This window comes from Colius striatus, chromosome 1 (genome assembly GCF_028858725.1).
Source record: "Colius striatus isolate bColStr4 chromosome 1, bColStr4.1.hap1, whole genome shotgun sequence".
NCBI lineage: Eukaryota > Metazoa > Chordata > Aves > Coliiformes > Coliidae > Colius > Colius striatus.
The window spans coordinates 11,342,603-11,366,260 of NC_084759.1; the positions used below are offsets into that span (position 1 = coordinate 11,342,603).

General features: G+C 46.1%; 1 protein-coding gene across 1 annotated transcript in view; it reads right to left on the reverse strand.

Annotated features, from left to right (window-relative positions):
• Positions 1 to 1,974: 1,974 nt before the first annotated feature.
• The window catches only part of MAML2 (mastermind like transcriptional coactivator 2), a 218,678-nt gene continuing 196,994 nt past the window's right edge, over positions 1,975 to 23,658 (reverse strand). The window contains exons 3-5 of the mRNA XM_061991618.1: positions 13,797 to 14,000; positions 10,362 to 10,473; positions 1,975 to 6,638 (exon numbers count right to left, since the gene is read on the reverse strand). Of these exons, the coding sequence (XP_061847602.1) occupies positions 5,656 to 6,638; positions 10,362 to 10,473; positions 13,797 to 14,000 (1,299 nt within the window). The 3' untranslated portion in view covers positions 1,975 to 5,655. The remainder of the gene's footprint in view (positions 6,639 to 10,361; positions 10,474 to 13,796; positions 14,001 to 23,658) is intronic.

Below are 23,658 nucleotides of genomic sequence, written 5' to 3' on the forward strand. Positions count from 1 at the left end.
TCATCACAGAAAAAAATCCAAGCATTTAAGCTTCAACTCTTTTATAGGGGGTTGGAACTAGATGATCTTTAAGGTCCCTTCCAACCCAAACTGTTCTGTTACTCTGTTTCATATAATGAAGATACAAGGCTGCCAAATGCTGAGTTGGGGTTGGGTTTCTTTTTCTTTAAAAAAAAAACCAACTAGATTTTTAGGTTCTAAACAGGATGCTCCTATCAGCTTGCCTGACCCATTTTGTAGCTTATGGGTTGGTATTTCAGCCTGAGAGTCCTTCAGTGAAGCAGCAGCCCGTGCCTGAGCCAGCCTGTGACAATTTTTGTGAACTAGAAGAAAAAAAAAGAAACTTAATTTTTTATTTAAACAGATACTTGGGATATGATTTGGAACCCCACGAAGGGGGCTCTGTCAAAGTGATCTGCATGACCCAAACTGCCTAATTAAAAAATGGGAGTGATGTAAGCTTTTACCATGGTCTAAGCTTTTATTACAGCAAGCTCCTCTCCACGTGCTCCCTGGTTCCTTCAGCTGCCAGACCGCAGTGCTGCCGTGGGAGGGAGCAGCATTCCCACTGTGCCACCCATCCGAGCTGATGGTGCAGAGGGAAGGCTCAGCCCATGCCCAGATCTGATGCAGGTCCTGCTGCTCTGAGTCTGCTCAGGCAAGAAAAATATTCACTGCCCATCTCCTCACCACCTCCATGTGGTCTTGCTGGCTACATCTCCCTGGGCACTGGAGACAAGCCAGGGGACATTTCTCTGGCATAGAAGTCATGTGGTGCAAGGTAACTCATGTCCATATTACTATACCCTCTTATCCTGCATCCAAAGTGGGAATGGCTTTTGGTCATGGGACCTGTTTCGGATGGTGGTCACTGCATTACCAGGGACCCTCACAGCCTGGTGGGCACAGACAACCACGCTCCAGGGTCTGGGAGGGGTTCCTGCCTCTTTTTTCAGCTCACTGGCAGAGATGTAGCTTCTTCAACCAGGCAGCAGCCCAGATATAACGGAGAGACTGAGCAGCACTGGCAAAAAACTGTAAGGGCAGCAGGCAGCAGAGCTGGGATGGCAGGGGGCAGCCAAGGAAGGAGTCTTCCCACATACTATGTGGAGGAGAGTGAGCAGAGGTGGACTAAAAGGGCAGATGTACTCATGGCAGTCCCTGAGCATCCCCAACAGCAGTGATGCTGTTTAAGTGTGGGGAGCCCTATGAGCAGTACCATGCTGACATTTTTCCCTTCAAGCACCCCCTCTGCTGCCCCTCAATGCTCAGTTCTTGGGTTGGGAAGAGCCACCCACTTGGAGATGGAGCCCCGTGAATGAGGAAAGGCTCTAGAGGAAGAGGACATCACTTCCTCAGGGCTGGCCTGCTAAAAACACCCTGGAAGAGATGAGCACTTGTGGGAAATAATCCCCACCCCAACGTGACCTGGTGCACACTGGAGTTTCTTTAGACTACAATGAAGCATAGTGCGAGGCAGGCAGGGAAGAGAGGAGGAGACATCCATTGCCTGATTTCTGGCATCTCATTAGGGGTCTCTGATAGTGGGGAAAGAGGGGTAGATACTTCCAGAGTATAAGCCAGGGCAGAGCATGGGCTTGGGAACCTGGCCAGCCTTCTCAGGGTACCCAGTTCTCTCATTTAACTTCAGCAAGATCCCAGAGCAAATTGCTGTGCTGCAAGACTACACCAACCCATTCACCAGAAGCTAAAATAGCATGTGTTATTTGTTAACCCTTGCTGGTAATGAAACCATGTCCTCAATCAGTAGGAAAATATCCCAGCTCTCTTGCAAAGAGGCAGACTGAGCTCCCAGAAGCTGCCAGATGCATATTTTTCTCACCCTCTCCTAAAATATCACTCTCATTTTAATTTACTCAGATGAATGAACAGTTGACTAAACAGACATTAATGATAAAATTAATAGTAAGAAAAGAGACACTTGGGATAATTTTGATTGATTTACTTGGCAGAGTTTTGATAGCTACTGAAAAACATACTATTCATGTTTAGGTGAAAAATAAATGGAGTCAAATAAGTGTCACTGCATAGTACTAGGAGGTATATACAGCCACATGTAAAAATGCATAAACACAAACATTTCTGTACAGCAACTTTTCCTTTCGGTCTGTATAGAGAAACACTGGTTTATAATATGGGGAAAATATAAAGCAGACATACATGCAACAAGGACATGACAGTTACGTAGGTCCCACCTGCCTCCCAAGAGTTACAATAATAATAACAACAATTGTAATAATAATAATAATAATAAAAGCCTTTTTCAGGGAAAAAATTTGAAACCTGGAATGTTTTCATGTTGAGGTTTCCAGAGAGCTTCAGATGTCAAACATATCTGAAGGTGATTTAAAGGCTTGATTCAAAGCCCTGCAAAGGCAATGGAAAGACTCCATTGGTTTCAGTGAGCTTGGGGTCAGACCCAGCTAATTAACCACGATCCCACTCTGCCCTCCCCCAAAATCCAAAGTTGAAGTCTGCAGATAAAAATAAACAATCGTATCATACAAAACTTTGTATATAGAATACAAAAGGTAACAGTTGTCTTTTTTTTTTGTATAAAATACAGCTTTTTGATAGCATATTTATTTCACATATGTATAAATATAACCCAAATAATATGATTTTTATTATTCCTACCAAAATATTATTACTTTTTGTTTGGTTTTTTTTTTACAAAAGTTTACAAAACAAATAATTCTTTATATTTACAACCCAATACTGCGAAGAGTGCCTGGTCAGTGATGAAAAATAGACTCTAAGGGTAGTGCACTTAGCCATTGCAAAGCAAGAGAAAAAAAGACACTAGCTCCATTGAAGTCAGACACGAGTGTTCTGAAGAAAGAGTGTTCTGGATTCAAGTTTTGGTTGCAAGAGTCTTTCACAAGCTCACATTTCAAATGCATCAGACATATCTTTACAGGACTTCAGAGGGCCTCTGCCTTTGTTGAACTGACTTAAAACAGAATGAAATTTTGATCCCAGGGATGGTACTCACAGCCCAGTGTCTTCTCCACTCCAGGCTGAGGCCAATGGGACAAAGCTCACTGGATGATATCCTGAAGTCTTGGGATCAGCTCCTCAGCTGAACAATTTTTCTTTACGTCAGTTGACAATCTGGTCTTAACACAGAAAGCAGGGGTAGCTTTTTCAATGGCATGTGAGAATAGTTGAAGTAACCAGACCTCAGTGCCCATTGCTCATGATGATACCAACTCAGCCTTGGCCTTAGTGCCATCACAGTTGTCAGCTCCTACCAGAGCTTTAGCAGTCGCTGCTAACCTGCTCATGGACAGAGGGTGTGTGCCTGGGTCAGCCCTCCCTCCACTTTCAACTCAAGTAGCTACCATTTCAATCTAGTTTTACACAATTTATAGGGGACTCACTTGCTAGACATTGTCTGTATCTCTCCAAACGTAGGTGTGGTGCCAGTGACCTGGGCTGAAAAGCTCTTTAAAGACTCAGCAAAATTTGTATTGGCATATCAAAGGGACTGTATGCACCTCAGACAAAACTGGGGAGAAAAGGGAGCTTTCTGGGCAGCTGAGCCACCGTGTCACACAATGCAGAGGTGGGCTACAGTCACTTGCTGGGGCAGCAGAAGGGACTCTTCAGCAGGCTCTCTTGTCCCTCCTATGAAAATCATGTCTGTGAATGAACAGCAACATGGACCAGCCCACCTCAACTGGCCTATCCAGCTAAATGCCCATGTTACACCTTTCCTGGAACTGCTGGTGCTCGTTTGTGTGATGATGCCTCTTGAAACATCACGAAAAATTGTGCCACGTGAAATGACAGAGTGCAATGACTGGAAAAGCCTTATTAAAACCTCTCCTGAGAAGTAGGTCAGATAAGTGCAGAGGCTATTGTCAAGTAGTCTACTCATCCCACTGCCACTATCAAGGATGAATAAAGCACTTGCATGGAGCAGAGCAATGCCTCCTAGCACCAAGGCATGTGAACGCTGACATTGTACTCCTTCTGCACATTGAGTTTCAGCTAATTCAGAGGAGGTTCCAAAACACGTCACGCTACATCATTTTAAAGAACTGCATTTTCATTTTCATTTGCAAGATCTGTTTCCATCTATGAATCTTCCTACCTGACTTGCTGCAGAGCTGCCTTATTGTGACACAGCATCTCCTTCTGATGCCCTTACTGACCAAGTCTACAGGAAGAAATTTAACAGGCTTGAGACTGTTCCCTGTGTCCTTACTGCTCTGCTCTGTTAGCCTCCAAGGCAAAGTGGCTGCAAACTGCCTATTGGAATGGTCCTTCCTCTAAGTTAACCCCCTAGTGATGCACAGAAATTGCTCAGGGCAACGTTGGCCTGGGTCATCCCCAAACCTAGAACAGATGATTGAGTCCAGCGCCCAGAGATATTCCCCAATATGGTTTCATTTACAAGCACAGATGTGGCTGAGTGGAGTCTCCTACTGTGAGTAACCCAGGTGGTTATAACTGATTTGCATGCTAGTTCCAGGTGCAGAGCCTGTTATACTCTGTCCAACAGAGGTTGTGGGGACCTCGGCCACCACCGGACCTCTCTCAACTACACTCCCCATATCATTGCAAGGGGAATGCACAATGGAGCCAAAATGCTGTGCAATCAAAATGGTAGCCTCTTCCCAGACAGAGGTGATGGCATTCCTGCTGGGGTAAACCTGATCAGTAGATCAGACTGGGCTGAACTATCTGACACTCACTGTGGGTTAAGATGAAGATAGTGGCTTGCCTGAGCCACTTCATGAAGTTGCCCTCCTCTAAGCTGGACTGGGAAAGCAGTCAGTGAGGGTCAAATTGTGAGCACCCTTCTCATTTAAGTCATCCATGAAGTCACTGGAGTCCCTGGATTAGGGCAAGGTGGCAAAGTGAGGATCCTGAGCTTTGGTGTAGTTCATCTCATGTTTCCCTCAATGCCCAAAATGGTTGTGCTGCTGGCAGGACAGTATTTGCCTCTGCCACTCGCTGCAAGCACTGATGAAAGGGAGAAGGGAAGGCTAGAGCACACTGAGTAACACACTGCATCATCTGTTTCCTTCTTCCCTTGGATGAGACCTTTTGTGTGCTACAAAACAGAGAGGGTTTAAATCAAACTCATTGGGAAAGCACATATGAGCTTGTGCCGTGTACAAATAATCAGTTTTTGTAATGCAATGAGATTTATGCAAAGCCCGATGCAGTCAGGGCTGAGCAGTCCCAAGGAAATTAAGGGCTGCGAACATGACGACCAAAGAGCTCTGGACTGCTTGAGCTCTTACTTGCACTCAGAGAAATGATGGTCCACAACCCATTCCACTGTCTGGTATCTGCGTGTGAGAAGCTTAAACACACGCAGCCTCTGTGAGAAGAACTGATGAGTTTGCAATGCACTGGGCATCGGTGTGGGGAACAGACCCTTCACACATTCTCACTCCTTTGTGGCAGGTGTGAATATCATTCATGTTATTGTTTCGGTGGGGGAGACTTCAGTTTTGTCCCTAGAGCAACTCTTCAAACAGGGCAGTTGCCCTACATGGTATTTTAAAGGACAGCCCAGTTACTGGAGTGTAAATCATATAAGCAGGTTGTTGGCATCTAAAGAGAAAGCTAATGTCCTTACTGCCTCTTCATCTGGTTCCCCCTTGGTACTGTCACTTATGAGTGATTCCCCAATATTTCATCGAGGTTGATGTCTTTCATCCAGTCATCGTTACCAGGTTCCGTTTTCAGTAAAGAATCTATGAAGTCTGAGTCGCTGTTGAGCGCAGGCCCTATACTGTCACTGTGCTGGTTCAGAAAGTCAAACCCTAGGTCATTGCCATGGTCACTTCCTTGGTAAGCCCGAGAGTTTTGGTTGGTAGACGTGAAACTGGTTGATGGCAGAGATGACGGAGGTGTCATACTTGTTCCTGGCTGATTCAAGGTAGGCACAGTCTGTCCTCTCAGCTGGTTGGGTCTTATGCTGAGACCCCGTAGCGAGCCAGCAGATTGTCCATTTAGAGTCTGGTGCATTTGGTTCGGAGGAGGCCTCATTTGGACCCCCGCTGTTAGCTGATTAGGAGGTGCCAACGCACGCTGAGGAAAATGCTGGTTGCCCACGTTGCGTTGCAAAGACTGGTTAGGATATGGAGTGCCGGAGGGGAAGCGGACCCCCGCGGGCTTCAGTGCATCCTGCTGCTTCACTGCAGCTTCCTGCGGGGCCCAGTTCTGGGCAGTGGCCGTGGCCGTGATCATCACGTTGGGCGGCCTTTGCGCGGGGATTCCCGTGGCTCCGTGGTTCAAGCTGGGCCTCACTTGCTGCGAGCCGACCACTGACCCCGTCCCAAAAGCCCCCACGGTGTTGCCCTGTGCCATGGTTTGCTGCCGAGACATCATGGGGTTACTCTGACTGGGCAGGACTTGGTTTTGGTTTCTGTGTGGCTGCATTTGGTTCATGCCTGCAGTCACATTGTATGCACTTGGTTGGTTGCAAGGAAGGTTCCCATAGCAGCTCATACTCCGAGCGGCAGGAACGGAAGGCATTCGGGTCCCAGCGGGGGTGGACATCAGGCTGGAGCTCTGAGACATGATGCTATGTGTTGAAATTGGGTTGGGCAAGGACATGTTGTTGGAGCTCATGCTCACAGCTGGTGAGCCACCTGGAAAGGAGTAAACAAATGTGTTAGAACAAACACGAGTACATCAATGTATGGTGTCAATCAAATGCCAGCATGTTTTTGGTAGCAGCAGAATTTATTGAAGAAGTTATGCTGCTCTTAAGGGGACTGACGTGAACTTGCTCAAGTCATCACCTCAGACTGTGTTTGTCCTTCCTGCTGCAATCACACAGCTTGTTTACAGTGATATCTGGACACCTATCAGCCATTTCCTTACCTGCTGTGTTAATTTTGTATCACTAGGTATGTGCTGTTTGTATCACTTTGTATGCGCTATGCTAATTTTGTATATTTTTTGTATCAAAAAGATTCTTTTGCATCAGCTCATGTTGTCTGACATTAATTACTTTCCCTTCCTAAATTCTTTATCACTCAAGATGGATCAGCTTCCCAGTATTTTTGCTGAGCTCTGCATTAGGCCACGAGGGCTGTGATTACCTACCTACTCTTTTAATTCTGGTCAGGGCATCAGCAGCCTTCTGTGGAGTTTCAAGACTAAATAAAAAGTGCCATTAAAGAATTTGGAGAACCTCAGAGCCAGCTCTTTTAAAACTCTTGGAGACAAATCATGAGCATACATACTTAAAAAGTCTATGTTTAGGAACAGCTGTTTAATATACGGTACCCATTGAAATTTCTCCATAATGATGTTCAGTTCCCTCAGACTGGAACAGAAGAAAAAATTACCATACATTTCTGCCTTGTTTTGCATTATTTTTATACATATGCTATTTCCATTTCGTAATGGATGCAAAAGATTTGGGTTTTTTTTAAGTACTTAAAAAGAATCTCTTCCCAAATCATTATTAACACTGAGAGTGACTCCACAACCAGAGCTGCTTGTTCCAAACACATTTAAACATAGATACCTAAATGAAGATGCTTGCCTTATCCTAGAAGGCAGGCTTGTCCACAAACTATCTCTACGCAGGAGGCACTTGACTATAGTGAATCTAGTTGCCCCGACACCTATGTTGTTCTAACTTAAGCACCTAAATTCAGTCTCCCAGTTGGGCAGCAGGAAATGCTATGAGGAGTCCATCGGGTTTTAACCACCCAGGGACAATCAGATCCTCTCCCAAGGAGCCTCCTAACTGAATTTAGCTCTGGAAATGAGAGGACAAAAGCAGTGTCCAGCAGGCAGCCTTTACAACTAGCCCCATCTTTGGCTTTGCCAGCGAGCTGTGCATTGCTCACTGCCTGTTGGAAATACTGTCATATCTTTTTGCAGGGGTGATAGAGACGGGAGCCCTGATTCCTTGCAGCCCTACACTGCTACTAAAGAGGAGGAATGTCTCAAATTAATGGCATTTTAAAAGACCTGGCCCAGCCATCTGGGGAGAGCTGGTTCTCTCTCACCAGCTGAACTACAAGTTTGTGGAGCTGTTTCACTTGGGGCTGGGATGAAAGCCCTCAGGGCTGCCATGGCACCGCTCTTGCCAATGCCACACTCCTTACACAGTGCAAGTGGTCGGGACACGGGTTGTACTTGTTGTGCAAAAGATGAAGCTTCCTCTTTCTTGGCATTGCTATTTTTATCCTTTTATTTTTAACGCAAATATTTTCCATCCTGATTTCTTCCAGATGGGAAGAAATGCCTTCCCCAGCAGCGCTGTGTGCAGCAGCTGGCACCCCAGGCCTCGGCGACCCGTGAAACCCCTCTGCTGCCCAATTCACCTGCTCTGGGCTTGGGGGTTTCTTGCACTGACACAGCACTATGGGGAAAAGCATCGAGGAATAAAATGCTTAACCAGGTGTCTCCAAACCCCTATGTTATTTTATTTAACATTTTGTCTCTTCTTGCCTGACATGAGCGAAGCTATTCCCAGAAAAAGGGAACAGATTCCCTGCTGTTACTCCCTTATGCAAGAGTTTCCTAATGGCTCCATCTGGTAGCTTTGCAGCGAGCTCCCAGCACAGCCCTTTCTCCTGGGCTCGCCTGAAAAGCTGCTCTCCTCCCTGGGCTCACGCAGCGAGGACTTGAGATTTGAATGGACAAGTGCTGCCAATCCCACATGTTTCAAACCCAGGAGATGGGGCTCCAAATACCACGAGACTGGCAAAAAGTCCATCAGATTAAGAGGAAGAGCAGCCACATAACAATGGTGATATACTTATTTTGGAGCCTTTCACAGATGTGGCTGCAGTCATTCCCATTTTCTTTCTCCAGCTAGGAATGGATTGTTTTTAAGTAAAAGCCAAGAATCTCAGTTAATCATTTGATTCCAGGAATGAGTCTTTAAACAACACACCAAATCACAGGATTCCCCAGCAAACTACTGGGGCTGCCAAAGAATTTGTTTTACAGGCGCAGGAGGTACCAAGCCAGCGAGCAGGGCTCTCTGCCCGGTGGCATTACCCTCACCATGGGCCATTACACTGGCATCACTCATGTTTGTGCAAATTTCCTGAAGATGATAAACCCTCAGGCCTGTTAGAAAGCAGCAGCTTCCAGACTGCAGCAAGATTAATGCTGCTAGAACTTGTAAACAAAACAAAGGAATGGCTGAACGTTGCCTGAGCAGCCCAACCAGGCCCTTCCACGCCTAGCTGGGCTGTTGGTGCCATGGGCAGCAGGTTGGGCAGAGGGGTAGCATGTGAGCAAGCTCCACCTGGGACCTCATCAAAATCAGAAAAGAAGCTTGAAAGGTTTTGCTACAAAGGACAAATAAGAAGGAAAGACTCAGATCCCTGACTGAATCTGCAGAGCCAAAACTTACAGAAAAGCAAACAAAACAAAACGTCTTTTCTTTCCTTAGTGTATTGCATAAAAAGATACACTAGAAGGCAAAGGATCCTTTTTATACTTAAACGCACAGACATGTTGCAGTATAAAGAGCATCTTTTGATCCCATCTGCTTCACTTTCCCTCACCTCCTCTCTCTCCCCAGCATCTTTTCCTTTTTCTGCCTTTGCTCTCAGAGCAGCCTCCAGCTAACCAGCAAGGTGAACAGCATGAAAAGATAAACAGGCAGTCCTGTGCTCCCAAAACCAGACTCTCCAAGGAGGTTAGGGCATAAGACCTAAACCAAAGAAAGACTCTGGGAGTGCTGGGCATTTTCTGCCCTGGGTGATTCTGGCAGAAAGAAGGGCCTTTGACCCTACTGTTTGACTGAACTGTTGAACTGCTGCTTGTAGAGCAGCACTGGGGCCATGACCATGGCATATTAAATAGACCAAAAGTTCAGAGGGTAGTTCTGGTTGCCCACAATGCTATCATGTGAGGTACTTAATCAGTCTCCCTGGTACTTAATCAAGTCCTCTTGCTGTACGTGAGCTGCCATTGAAAGGGAGGGAAAGTTCTCATCTCAGTCTCTGAAGCAAGATGTACAATGTACACACAAGAAGCATTGGTGGAGTGAGGTTACACAGTCAAGGGGACACCTCTGTATCAAGCATTTGGGTGCACATCTGCAAAAGCCAGTGCGAAGGGGAGAGGTACCAGCCCCTCCTTCCCTGCCTCTGAGACAGCATCAGCTTGGATGAACAATCAGCTAGTTCTCCAGAATGTACATCAACACTTCTCAGTGGGGGGACAGTAAGGTAAATGCACAGGAGAGCAGCAGTCACCACCTGCTGTCTCTGTGGTGGTGGAAGTGGATACCCAGAAAATCAGGCCCTGGTGATCTGTGCATGCTTGGCTCTCCTTGATGGTCCTCCAGCTGGAAGGAAGGAAATAGTTTCATTTAGCCTATAGGCACTTACCAGGATATTGGTTTGCTTGTTGCATGTTGACCACGTTCCTTCTTTGGTCTTTATAATCTGGTGGTGGCCGTGTCAAGTGTCTGTTGAGCTGATCTTGTGGAGTTATTTTCTCCTACAGGATTACAGCAGAAATATATTAATTTGCTTTTCTTCATGACTTCTGGGTCTCTGTTTTGGCCACCTCTTTCTTTTCTCAGAATGTTCAAAGCTGACATGTTCCTTCCTTTCACCCTGTCTGGTCCACAGGACAGGCATCTGTGAACCTGTGTCATCACCCACTGAAGTCAGTATGGAAACCTTTCTGTTGGTTGTATTGTATTTGAGCCTGGCCCTACTTTTCTTAAAGCTGCTGAGAGCTTCTCAGCCTCTGAGAACATTGGCTATGTCTGCACTGCAGTACAAAGTGTATTCTGATGTTTGCACTACCTTGCTCACGATGCCAGGAGGAGACATGGCCTGGGTTTTAGAAGGGCAGTGCTAGGCTGGTTGATTTTCATGCCACTCACCACTGCCCTGTGCTTCCCTGTCCACATGCACGATGTTGTCTTTAACGCTGGGAGTGCAAGCACTAGGGGAGGGGCAATGCAACTGGGGAAGGGTCTGGAGCACAAGTCTGATGAGGAACAGCTGAGGGAACTGGGGGTGTTTATTCTGAAGGAGGCTGAGGGGAGACATGATCATTCTCTACATCTACCTGACAGAAGGTAGAGGTGAGGGTGACAGAAGGTGAGGTGGGGGTTGGTCCCTTCTCCCAAGTAACAAGACAAGAGGGAAAAAGGCCTTAAATTGTGCCAGAAGAGGTTTAAATTAGAGATTAGGATGAACTTTTTCACTGAGACATTTAAACAGGCTGCCCAGGGAGATGGTGGAATCCCATCCCTGGAGATATTTAAAAGCTGTGTGGCTGAGATGCTGAGGGACATGGTTTAGTGTTGGGATTGGCAGTGTGAGGTTAGTGGTTGAACTTGAAGATCCTAAAGGTCTTTTCCAACAAAATAATTCCGAGTCTATGTTAAGGACAGAGGGAAAAGAGTGCCTAAAAAGATGATTAGTAGGGGAGATTTTTTTTTTTGGGCCTGCAGGGATACATCTCTGGTGAAGGGAGGATAGAAATCCAAGTCCTTGAACTGAAATCTGACTAACTGCACTGTGTTCACAGAGATCCAGGAAGTGTAGGCACTCAAGTCAATGCCAATTCTTTAATCAGCATCAGTATGATTTGATGCCTCCAGAGTGCTGCTGCCCACCCATGAGCAATACCTCCTTGGAATAGGTGGCCCCAGAGCAAGAAAATGTGTGTTTGATCACCTTAGTCACTGGTAAGTCACTGCTAGTGCAAGCGTGCCTTCCAGAGTTGTGCTTACTGGGCAGCACTGAGCAGGCAGCACCTCTTGCTGCAGCACGCCCAGGTTTTGTGTTCGGCTGCCAGAATGGCAAACTGGCTTGTCAGTGTGAGAGAGACAGGCCCTGCCTGGTGATGGAAACCCATCAGAATAATTTGAGGTTCCTCTGCCTGAAGAGAGCAGGCAAACGGACTTTCTTGTGAAAAAGATGGTTTTTTCTTCCGCCAGGAACACTTTAAAACACTGGGAAAAGAGGCTTTCTGGTGGTGTTTAGTCATTTCCTTAATGCACTCTGGGACTAGGGAGTCTGATTAGGATTTATAAAGTTTGTTTTAACATACCTCTCAACCTGAACCCTTGTAAAGAGGAAAGATAAGTTATCTCCCAGGAAATCTCTGCAAGGCATGGAAAAACTGTAGGCAGGCTTTGTGTATATCTCTATGTACATGACACAAAAGCAAAAGCAAGGTGGTAAACCCCCACATTTTGTAGAGTGATTCTAATTTCTTTTTTACTTACTTTTAAAAAGAGATATTTGTACAATTAACTTTTTGTTCAGCTAAAAAATTCTGCTAGAGAACTGCAGCACATAGAGCTGACTTGAAACTTCAGCTTCCATCTGCATAAATGAAAAAGTCAACCAATATTTCCCTTATAGGACAAATGGAATCCTTAATGTCCAACTCAAGCTTTCTAACTGTATTTTTGGAGTGGAAATTTGTAATTTGTAAACAAAAAGATATTCTCTAATTAAAAAAATGAATACTTTTTGTTTTGAAAATATCCCCACAAAAGCATGAATGTTTTTCCACTTCTGTTGTTGTTGTTGAATTACTGAATGGCAGTCACTAAATGACTCAGTATTTCTGAGTCTACATCTCTATAGAGAAAAGAAAGTTTTTGATTCAAAATGTCAGGCCAGTATGAATGTGTCTGCCCTGGAGGCTGAGAGATGCAGATGGAGGTAAATAAGTCTGAGAGAAGCCAAGTGAGTGGTGGTGGTGTCCCCTCCATCCTTCCCCAGCACTGCCCTAGTTGCTGCAGGACACCCATGCTGCTTTCTGTCTGTCTCAAGGACATACCAAGCTTGGCTTCTCTTCTAGGACACTGTGCTTTGGCAAGCAGGACTAGCAAGAAATGGTGAATCTAGGGATGCTGCTCTGGGCAGGTGGGACTCCCTCTTGTTGTATCATGGTGATGGGCCATGAAGCACCTCCACCTGACTCAGTTCATGCAATACCAACAGCAATGCCAGTTTGTTGGAACTAAACCTAGTGGGTTCTAGCACTTCTCACTGCCAACAAGACCATAAAAACCCCTGACACCTTGTAAAGTGACCAGAGACTCACAAGTAGTCTCTCAGATACCAAGGGAGGGAGAAAAACTGGCTACAAATATCTGGAAGTGAAAGAAAGAAGAGAGTACACGGAGTCTCCATCTCTGGAGGTTTTCAAAACCCTCCTGGGTGTGGACTAGATGATCTCTAGAGGTCCCTTCTAACCTCTACCATCTTGTGATTCTATGATTCTGTGAGTAGGGAGGACTCTTGTATGATCCTAGCCAGGCACACAAACTTGTGTTGTTCATTAAAACCAACGTACCTGATCCTTGTTTACACACAGGCACTTCATGCCATGCTGCCTCGGCCTGGAAGTCAAAGTAGCATGGCAATGCACCTCACCTTATCATAGAATCATGGAATGGTAGGGCTTGGAAGGGACCTTTAGAGATCATCTAGTCCAACCCCCCTGCAGAAGCAGGTCAGCCTAGATCAGGTTGCATAGGAACATGTTCAGGTAGGTCTTGCAGAGAAAACCACTGACAGTGTTCAGATGCCTCAAATTAAGCATGTGCTTAGACTGTTCTCACAGTGAAACCACGGTGGCTTGGATATGTGATTTGTTTCGTATAAACAGAAAGTTTCAAAAGAGCTTAGCAAAGTGCTGAAAAATACAAGGCACACTCTAGAAGGTCTAGGCATTGCCAAAATGACCTTGAAGCTATGGGGGCTTTCCTCCACTTGTCTTAGCTTTCTTTTCTATTGTTTCTATGCTAATCTTTTCCATGTAAAATAAGGAATTAGAAAACTTACGGCTTCTGCCAGCATCTGCTGCTGTAGGAGGAGTTGTTTTTGCTCCATCATTTGCCGTTGCAGAGCCTGTTTCTTTTCCATCAGTTGCTGATTCAACATTGATTGCTGGGATGAGTTCATGTAACCACTTCCAGTGTTCGGATTTGAGCAAGAACTGGAGCTTGGAGTGGGGCCAGCTCCCTGGCCTACCACAGAGTGTTGATCCTGAAACAGAAGAAATGGCTCGTGAAGGATGAAAATAATAACAAGAATCAAGAAAAGGAAATAATCCTTTTGATGCAATTAGGTCAAGTACAGGATACAGCCCACAGGCTCTCAGGACAAGTGGCCGATACAAAGGCTTTGACAAAATAGGAAGGGGATTGAGTAACTTTGTCGCCCATGGAAGACACTGAAAATGTGCCAGGTGGCTCCAGTGGAAAACCTCAATGTTGCACCAGGAGCTTGGGAAACACTAACAAAAGTATTGGAGACATCTTGGGGATCTTTCAGGAGACTTGTGCTGGGCCCTATGGCAGTTTGCTTGACCACAAGCGACAAAACTCGTCAGCTTCTGGCTTCTACCATCTGGCAAGCAGCAGCAAGCAGTTAGAGACTCTGCAAAAAATGGCATCTATTCTTAGAAAATACAGATGTGGTAAGTTGTTACTTCGCAATGGCGTGAATGGGGCCATTTTCATTTGTCCCATCACCTTCCTGACAAGAGAAATCTCTGAGAGATTACTAATTGAGTTCCATTAGCAGCATGATTAGATAAGTTTAGGGAGACAGGGCTTTGAAGAGTGCTTTAGGATCTCCCTGGTCTTTGTGATGGATGTGGATCTGCTTCCCCTTCCCGTGTTGCAGGTGGAAGGGATGGCCAAAAATCAACTCAGAAGGCAGTGGGGAAGGTACTTGAGGACTCAAACCATGCACATGATCACAGATCATGTTCCAGTCCCCTGATCAAACCCCGATCAGGGGACTGGAACATCTTTCATGTGAGGAAAGGCTACAGGAGCTGGGGCTGTTTAGTCTGGAGGAGACTGAGGGGGGAGCTCATTAATATTTACAAATATCCAAAGGGTGGGTGTCGGGAAGTTGGAACATCCCTTTTTTTGATGGCACTTAGCAACAGGACAAGGGGTAATGAGATGAAGCTGGAACACAAAAAGTTCCATTTAAACATAAGAAAAAACTATGTTACTGTTCAGGTGAGGGAGCCCTGGCACAGGCTGCCCAGGGAAAGTGTGGAGTCTCCTTTCTTGGAGGTCTTCAGAACCCACCTGGACATGTTCCTATGCGACCTGATTTAGGTCAACTTGCTTCTGCAGGGGGGTTGGACTAGATGATCTCTAAAGGTCTCTTCCAACCCTACCATTCTGTGATTCTATGATTCTGATTTAAGATGAGAATGAACATGAGATGACAATATGCTACTCATTTTCTTTTAGCCACAGTTTCCCTTGGCAGCAATATGTTTTCTGTCTACTTGCTCCACCAATGTTTGGCACTTGGGCATTTACCAAATGGAGGAAATAGCTTTCTCAGTCCACACACACAAATACTCAGCCTGTGTTGAGCCACTTGATAGTCAGGTATTCCTTAGCTGTTGAGCTGCAGAGAAAACAGAGCACACTGGAGAGGTCACAACAGTCATGAGAAACATCAGTTCTCTGACTCCACTTTGTTGTAGTTCACCATAGGAATGTAACCACATAATTCTGAGTAAAACCTGATGGGCAGCAGCATTTTTGCCCTGCAACATGGGAATCTAGAGGTGGAGCATGATGCTCCCTGTTCCACAGTTCTCTCAATACTGGTCTACTACCCAGGCAAAACTTGGCTCTGTGACCTCCTGCAGCATCCAGGGAGATATAGACTGACCAACAGTGAAATAAGGACCGGCCAGGTGCAGCCTACCCATGCCCTGAAGACCACGGAGCACTGATGCTCATCACTTTGCGAACTCCAGGAAAGCTCATTTCTGCGCCTCCCCTTTTGCACATACACCCCCTTCCCTCCACTTTCCCTCTCAGTAACACACTCTACAAACTAATCCAACTTATCTTTCTACCATCTGGCATGGAAGAAACACGATGATTGTTATGGGTATTTCTATTTTAAAAAGAATTCCGTGGCTTTTAGAAGGGGCCACACGAGCATGTAGCTAGCTAGATAAAGTATTTGATGACTGTTACTGAAATAAAAAGCGTGCCTTTCTTCTGGAGCCACCTGCAGCCCCCAAGGCAGTGTTACAAACCCACCCTTCAGAATTTATTGGGCTCTTACACAATTATATCCCGCACACTTTCTCTCAGCTCCAGAAGGAATCCAGGATTGCTCGGCACTGCCACATTTTTCAGCCCTTATGTTAGCTGCAAGATAGAAAATGCCTCCTCTCGACAGACCTGCTTGCCAAGTTGTTGCGCAAACTTTTGTGTCTTCCTTAAAATATTTTGAAAAGAAAAATATGTTCCAATAAATCGGCTCTGACTTCTACATTCAAATGACAGCTCTAGCTTGAACCCAGCCACATGTTACATCCATTAATGGAATTCATCTGTGATGTTTTTGCACAGATAATGCAGGCCCCCCTAAATGTGCTTCCACGGTCCTGGGTAACAAAAAGACCCAACAAAGCCCAACTTCTTCTCTCCCTCATGCCCTGCCAGCCTGTATAAGCTGTGGGGAGGGATTTTGTTTTAAGATAAACTGGGTAGTGTCCATTCACGATACCTATCAAAGAAAGCTTTCTGTAGTAGCCATTGGCACAAAACACCAGCTGCTTGGCAAACAGGCCCTGAGAAAACAGTATAAATCAACAATTTGGAGCCAGTTTGGGGGTTTTTTTGTGCATTTGGTCCCTTCTCTGCTGTTCATGAAATGTCCGTGTGAGCCTGTGAATATACAACGTGTTGCTTTTCCTTCCTGCTGATCCTCCATCCGCAGCCATGTGATGGGAGAAGGAAGAGCAGTTTCCTAATAAATCAGAGGACTGGCTGTGCAGCAGTTTGCCCCTTTGTGACCCAGAGCCTTATTCTCACCCTGTGCTCACACACCCCGAATCAGAAGGAGATGCAGGGACGTGGGGCTTTGCCCCGTGCTTGGACACAGCCTGCTCTCCACCAGCCCCACCAGGGGAGGGCTGCTTTGGGTTGGAGCTATTCTGCTGTCATTACTTCTTTCACCCAGCTCTAAGCCTGGCTCTACATCAGTGGCTTTACTGCAACCCCACACACCTAAAGCTGCCTTTTAGAATCCTTTCAGTTGCAAAAGACCTCTAAGACCATCAAATCCAACAACTTACCTCACACTGTCAAGCCCAACACTAAACCATGTCCCTCAACACCTCACCTATGTGTCTTTTCAACATCTCCAGGGCTGGGGACTCCACCAACTCCCTGGGCAGCCGGTGACAGTATCTAACAACCTTCTCAGGGAAAAGTACTTCCTAATCTCCAATCTAACCCTCCCCTGGTACAATTTAAGGCCATTTCCACTTGTCTTGACTTGTTACTTGGGAGAGGAGACCAACCCCCACCTCACCACAACCTCCTTTCTGATAGTTGTAGAGAGTGATCATGAAACTCTGAGCTTCACTCCTGGGTTCTTGTGCCTGTGGTTTATACACTTCAGCACTAGGAAGCCCTGATCAGAGAGCCTGGAGTGGGACCTGAATGTCCCCTCTCCCAGGCTCCCTCTGCCAGTGGGCTGAGGGGCAGCCCAGCACCCCTCCAGCTGGGGAGCCCCGTGTGCTTGTCCACATGGTGACACCACGTTGTTGCCCTGCACAGGGAAGCTTTCCACATTGCCTCAAATGAACTGACAGGACCTGGAGCACATTCCTGCAGCCAGCCAGGTGTCCAAGATGGTCTGGAAACATCACACCTACAACAGGTACTAGTGTCCATCTGGGTTTGCCCCCAGCTCCTGAGCATTTCACACCCCACAGCCTGGCAGAGGAGCTGCAGCCCTGGCAGAGCAGTGCCCGGTGCCAGCAGGGCCAGGGCAGTGGCTGCAGGCAGAACTCTCACATCCCATCTGCTCTGCCAATGCCCACACCACAGCTCAGCAATGCCCTGGAGTACCCTGCTCCCTGAGCTCAGTCACATATAAAACCTATCAGAAGCAGAAGCAGAGGCAGTGAAAAGCTCCCAAGAGCTGGAAGCAAAACTGGGGTTTTGTTCGTAAGCATCACAAAGAACATTATGCTCAAATATTTAAATTACTAGTAAACTGAAACATTTACGACTGAGTTTGCCTTTCACTACCCCTGCTGCAGCTGATTTGTGTTCATACAAACAAAAGGAGATTTTGGCTTGTAACACACATATAGACTTTATGAATTAGACCCTTTCCTTTCCTTTCCTTTCCTTTCCTTTCCTTTCCTTTCCTTTCCTTTCCTTTCCTTTCCTTTCCTTTCCTTTCCTTTCCTTTCCTTTCCTCTCCTCTCCTCTCCTCTCCTCTCCTCTCCTCTCCTCTCCTCTCCTCTCCTCTCCTCTCCTCTCCTCTCCTCTCCTCTCCTCTCCTCTCCCCTTCTCTCCAAAGCTTGTCTCTCTGAAAGCCTTTTGCAGGCTCACATTTCCACATTCCAGGTTCAAAAGTAGTTTAGGGACACTTGGCTGGAAAAGGATGTCCAAACCTTTCACCTCTTATTCCTCAAAATACCTTGATCTGGTGAATAATTGTGGTGGCCAGAAGGGAAACAATGGTCATTTTTTTTTTCACTAAAGGACAATGCCCACAGGGGCTGTTTGCTTCCCAGCCAGGAGCACTGGCATCCATGTCACAGGATGGGCTTCTACTTCTTGCAGATATTCCCTCAAAAGGAAGAGGTGGATTTTTGCACCTCTCCATTCCTCTACAGGGCAGCTCACTCTGTGTGCAGTGTCAGGTCAGCAGGCAGGTCAGGAATTGCAACGCTGACTTTGGCTTTCCTTTTGCATTAGTTCTGCCTTAAAGAAATAAAGAACTAAAAGAAAAAAGGCAAATGTTTCAGATCCATTCCCAGGAGCCTGCTCAGTGATGGATGCCTGCCTTTCCAGGCTGCTTCCAGGAGAAGAGCTGCACAAAGTTCTGTCCATCTGGTGACCAAACCCATGCATGATGTTCCCACTCACAAGCAGTTTGAGTCAGTTGTGTTAATTGGCATCAATTGGTAGATCTCCAATTGATGGAGATCAAGGCACCTCTGGGGATTTGTTCAGGGACCAGTGGCTGTTCTGACCCTTCTCAAAGCCATTATGCTTTGGCTGCAAACCACCTTGGAGACTGTGCACTTGGAGGAGGAGGGGAAGAAGGACTCCAAGGAATGGCTCATTAGAGTCCTGCAACACCGTTTTAGTGGTAAAGCTGGTGGCAAAGCCCAGTCTTCCATGACCTCAGGTGTGAACCTCCACCTCCCCAGCTCGCATGCTCCTTTCCACAGCCAGAAACAGCTTCTCCAGCAGTCCCCCAGGACCAAGCACAGGGTAATACCAGTGTACAGAGAAGAGCTATCCTCACTCATAGAATCATAGAATGGTAGGGGTTGGAAGAGACCTTTAGAGATCATCTAGTCCAACCCCCCTGCAGAAGCAGGTTCACCTAGATCAGGTCACATAGGGACATGTCCAGGTGGGTCTTGAAGACCTCCAAGGAAGGAGCCTCCACAACCCCTCTGGGCAGCCTGCACCACTGCTCCAGCACCCTCACAGTGAAATAGTTTTTTCTTACATTTAAGTGGAACTTTTTGTGTTCCAGCTCCATCCCATTACCCCTTGTCCTGCAACTTCAGGAAGCCAAGCACAGGGTGCTCTGTTGAACAGCAGGTCTTAGCACCCACAAGTCCCCTTCTGAGCCACCTCTTCTCTGTTACATTTTTAATGCAAGCAGAAACATCACCCTCTGCTAAATGCTGGGGTTTCCATAGGCATCTGAACTTCAGGCACTGCCTGCTTGTGTCCTTGCCTCAGACATGGAAACAAAACTGCAGCAGGCCTGTGGCAGAGTGCCTGTCCAGCAAGAACTCTCTTAGTTATGGTGAAAAAGCTCAAAAGTTTTCTTATTTTTAGGAAAAACTCCCACTCTTGATTGGAGCACAGAGGGCTGCTTTCTGTGCCAGTGTACACTCTGAGAGCCTCCAGTAGTTCCTGAGTTTATTCTGATCTGCAACAGCTGAGGATCTACATATCAGGGCTGGAAATAACACAGACTGGGCAGAAACACAGCCAGCCCTATTTTCCCTCGCCTTATTGCTGGTTCAGCCAAGGCAGGGGGGAACAGTGCCTTCCTGAGCACTGTAAAGTCATTCAATCTTTTTCATACCTGTAACAGACAGCATAAAAGCAAGTCTCCTCTAGGTTTAGGTCTCTATATAAACACTTTGATCAGATTCTCTCTAAAAACTGCCTGCTGGAGCTCTCCCTTCACTATATAGAGAGTTGGGGCTGTATAATTAGGCTCTAGATATCTAATTTAGAGAACTGAGTTAGGAGTCCAGATTATGCTCCTCATTTTAGATGCTTTTAGTCACACCTGTGAGTAGGGTGCCTGGAAGAGTGAGTGTGAACACCCCTTCATCTGCCAAACAGTAATGGGTCACTTTCTAAGGGTGTTGTATGGATGACCTAAAAGCCTCTCAACTTAATCATGCAGAAGATACTGTTAGAGGTTGAAGTTCTCCTAATACCCTGACAGAGAGCAGTTTTATGCATTTCAGAAAGATTGCTTTCATATGTATAAAGCATCCAAAAAAAACGGAATATTGCAAGATCCAAGATCTGGTTTTGCTGTGTCTCGTACCCAGAGATGCAGCTGGCTGAAGACTGCAAAGTATTACCCTTCAGTAGCTTTGTGGAGTGTTCATAAGAAGCTGGCTCAGCCACAGGGGACCATCTTCTGTGTTTTTCTCCTGTGAACATCTGAGCTCATAGGCCAAAAATTTCAGGGCCAACTATGTTTCCCAGGCACATACACAAGGAATCACGGACACTACCACTTGCAATTTCACAAGCCCAGGCTGTCTGCCAGAAATACTTGTGACTTCATCCAACCAGGGAAAAGAAGCAAATGCTGTGTCACTCCCCCAGCAATCCAAGCGACCGAGCTCGAAGAAATGTGGACAAATCCCTTCAGATACTACAAATACAGATACTACAAACCATCACGACAGTAGGGAGCACATACCTGATTCCTGGAGCCTCACAGGTGTGAGTCACCCATTGGAGTGACAGGTTTGGATATTCAACATGCAGAGGGATTAAGTCTTTCAGCAGACCCAACCACTGCAGCTCTCCCTGGAAGAGTCAGGAAGGCCAGTCTTTTTAAAAGGCCAGGTTTTTTGGACATGCTGAAATTTAAGTGGACCCTAGAACTCTTTTCAGAAATAGGTAATTCTCCTGCTACTCAGTGTGGCAAATGCTTATACATGAAAATAGTAAGAATGGACACTGTGCACAGCCTCCTAGAGAAAAATGAGTGATCAAATACCTCAAAAGAGCCACTGTTGGTGAGAAAACACAAGCAGGAGACTTTGACAGATAGTTATTTGTACAGTTGTCAATAGAAACCCTTTCTAGCACTTCGCCTTTTCAGCACCGACAAGGAAGCTGCTCGCTCCTGATATCCTTGGGGACTGATTTTGAGCTGTTACTGATGTGTTTGTAGCCTTGCGATTGTCCCTTGCTGGAAAGCTGCACGGCTCTCTAGCCACTAGCAGGCACCCTTACAGCAACGTTCCTGCCCCAGCTCCTTAAAGTTGGGCAAAGTGGGAGCTGCATCTTGAAGGGTCCGAGGCTCAGATTCAGCACTTGCACTGTGACATAGCGACAGACCCAGGAACAGAGCCTCATTACCAGCCTCATCCGACAATCAGGCCTTTAAGGAGAACAAAGGTTGTCAGTGATTAATCACTAAGACATTTCTTGTTCCTCGCTGCACGTGTTGGAGGCAGCCTCCCGCCGAGGCAGTCTGGCAGATTTCCTGTCTGGGCTGTACCAGGGCTCGTGGCCGGACACACAGAGATGCCTTTTCCCAAAGCCCAGCGCACAGATGAACGTCTTGTCTCCCTTTCTGAGCACAGCAAATTTGGAATGCATGTGCATTCTGCAAAAATAATAAACCCTCAGCTGTATGTCTGATTGCTGTATGTTCAGGCAAAACGACCTAAACGGGATTTGTTCACGTCAGAAATTTTCCCAGAGACTTCAAGGATGGATTATTAGTATTTTACCATGTGCACCATGATGAACTTTTAATGTGATCTTCTGGCATAATGTATGTATGAAGGTCTTCATTTTAGAAAGGTTTTGTTTGTTTGCAATGAAAATAACATGCACGTGTTGAAAGTTCAACAGAGGAGGGTATTGTGAAATGTCTGCATCAGGACAGGAATGTTGGCTCCATTGAAGTCGATGGCAAAGCTCCAGCTGACTTCAATGAGGCTAAAATTTCCTCCCAGGTCTCCATTCAGCCACTGGGCCACAGTGGCACTCCCGACTTGGAGAGACCTCAGCTTACATCTTCTACTTACCTGGTTCCAAGAGACACCAGCAAAAAGCCTTCATCAATGTACCAGGGGAAAAACCACTCCAAGGTCTGTAGGGAGCCCTGGTTTTAAATGCTTCATGTGCTCCAACTTACATTGAAATAAGTATGGCAATAAACATGAATGATGAAAACACCTATCAGGTTTTTGTCAAGATCAGACACATAATGACTTGTTCTACTTGAGCAGGATCATTTGCAATGGCTGTAATGTGCAATATGCACATTGCAACAAGCCAAGCCCTTCAGTTTTTATCACCACACAATTGAAGGAAATGAAATTAGAAACGTTTAAGAAACTGCCACTCCTCGAGCTAGAACAAGAGCTAGTGTGAGTGGACCTATTTTGCTTAGTACTTCAGGACAAGGTACGTGCATGCTTGCAGGCTCTGTGCTTCTGTTAAGGAGTGCTCATTTCCAGCTGAGGCAGAGAAAACTTCCTAAACTGATTGAATTAAACACTTGTGTTATCTGCCTGTATCTTTAGTGCAGGCACATATTATCTGTATATGTGTGTACCTTATTCATCTAAATGCTCTTGTCGTCTTGCCATATATTTGTTATCTTTCCCCAGAATTATCTAGCCTGAGGTTGATACAGAGCATGGAAAATTTTAGTCCACTTAGAAATACTATAAGCAATCTAAACCAGGGCCTTATAAGAGGAAGCATTAGGTGAATTCAGTACTAGGTGGTACTCCCATGCATACATGTTCATTGTTTAAATGTACAGTTCGAAGAGCAGCACTAAAAATGACACTATGGCTTTACATACAATAGCCTTACATGGAACCATAGAACTGCCCTGGCTGAAAAAGACCTTTAAGATCATCAGGTCCAACCACTAACCTCACACTGCCAAACCCACCACTAAACCATGTCCCTGAGCACCTCATCAAAATCTCTTGGATAGTGGAGCACTTCCCTGGGCAGCTGGTGCCAGTGTCTAACAACTCTCTCTGGGAAAAAGTTATTGCCAATATCCAATCTAACCCTCCCCTGATGCAACGTGAGCCCATTTCCTCTTGTTCTGTCACTCATTACTTTGGAGAAGAGACCAACTCTCACCTCACTACAGCATCCTTTCAGGTAGTTATAGAGAGGGATCATGTCTCCCCTCAGCCTCCTCTTCTCCAGACTAAACACCCCCAGTTCCCTCAGCTGCTCCTCATCAGACTTGTGCTGCAGACCCTTCACCAGCTTTGGTGTGTGTAGCTCAGGAGGATGCTGTGTGAACACAGCCATCTTCTAGAACTGAATCTGCCCAGTGTTGTCAGATCAGGTCAACATTGGTGCTGCATTTGCAAAACTATTTCTTTCTAACACATCTAATGGAAACAGAATAAAACAGACTG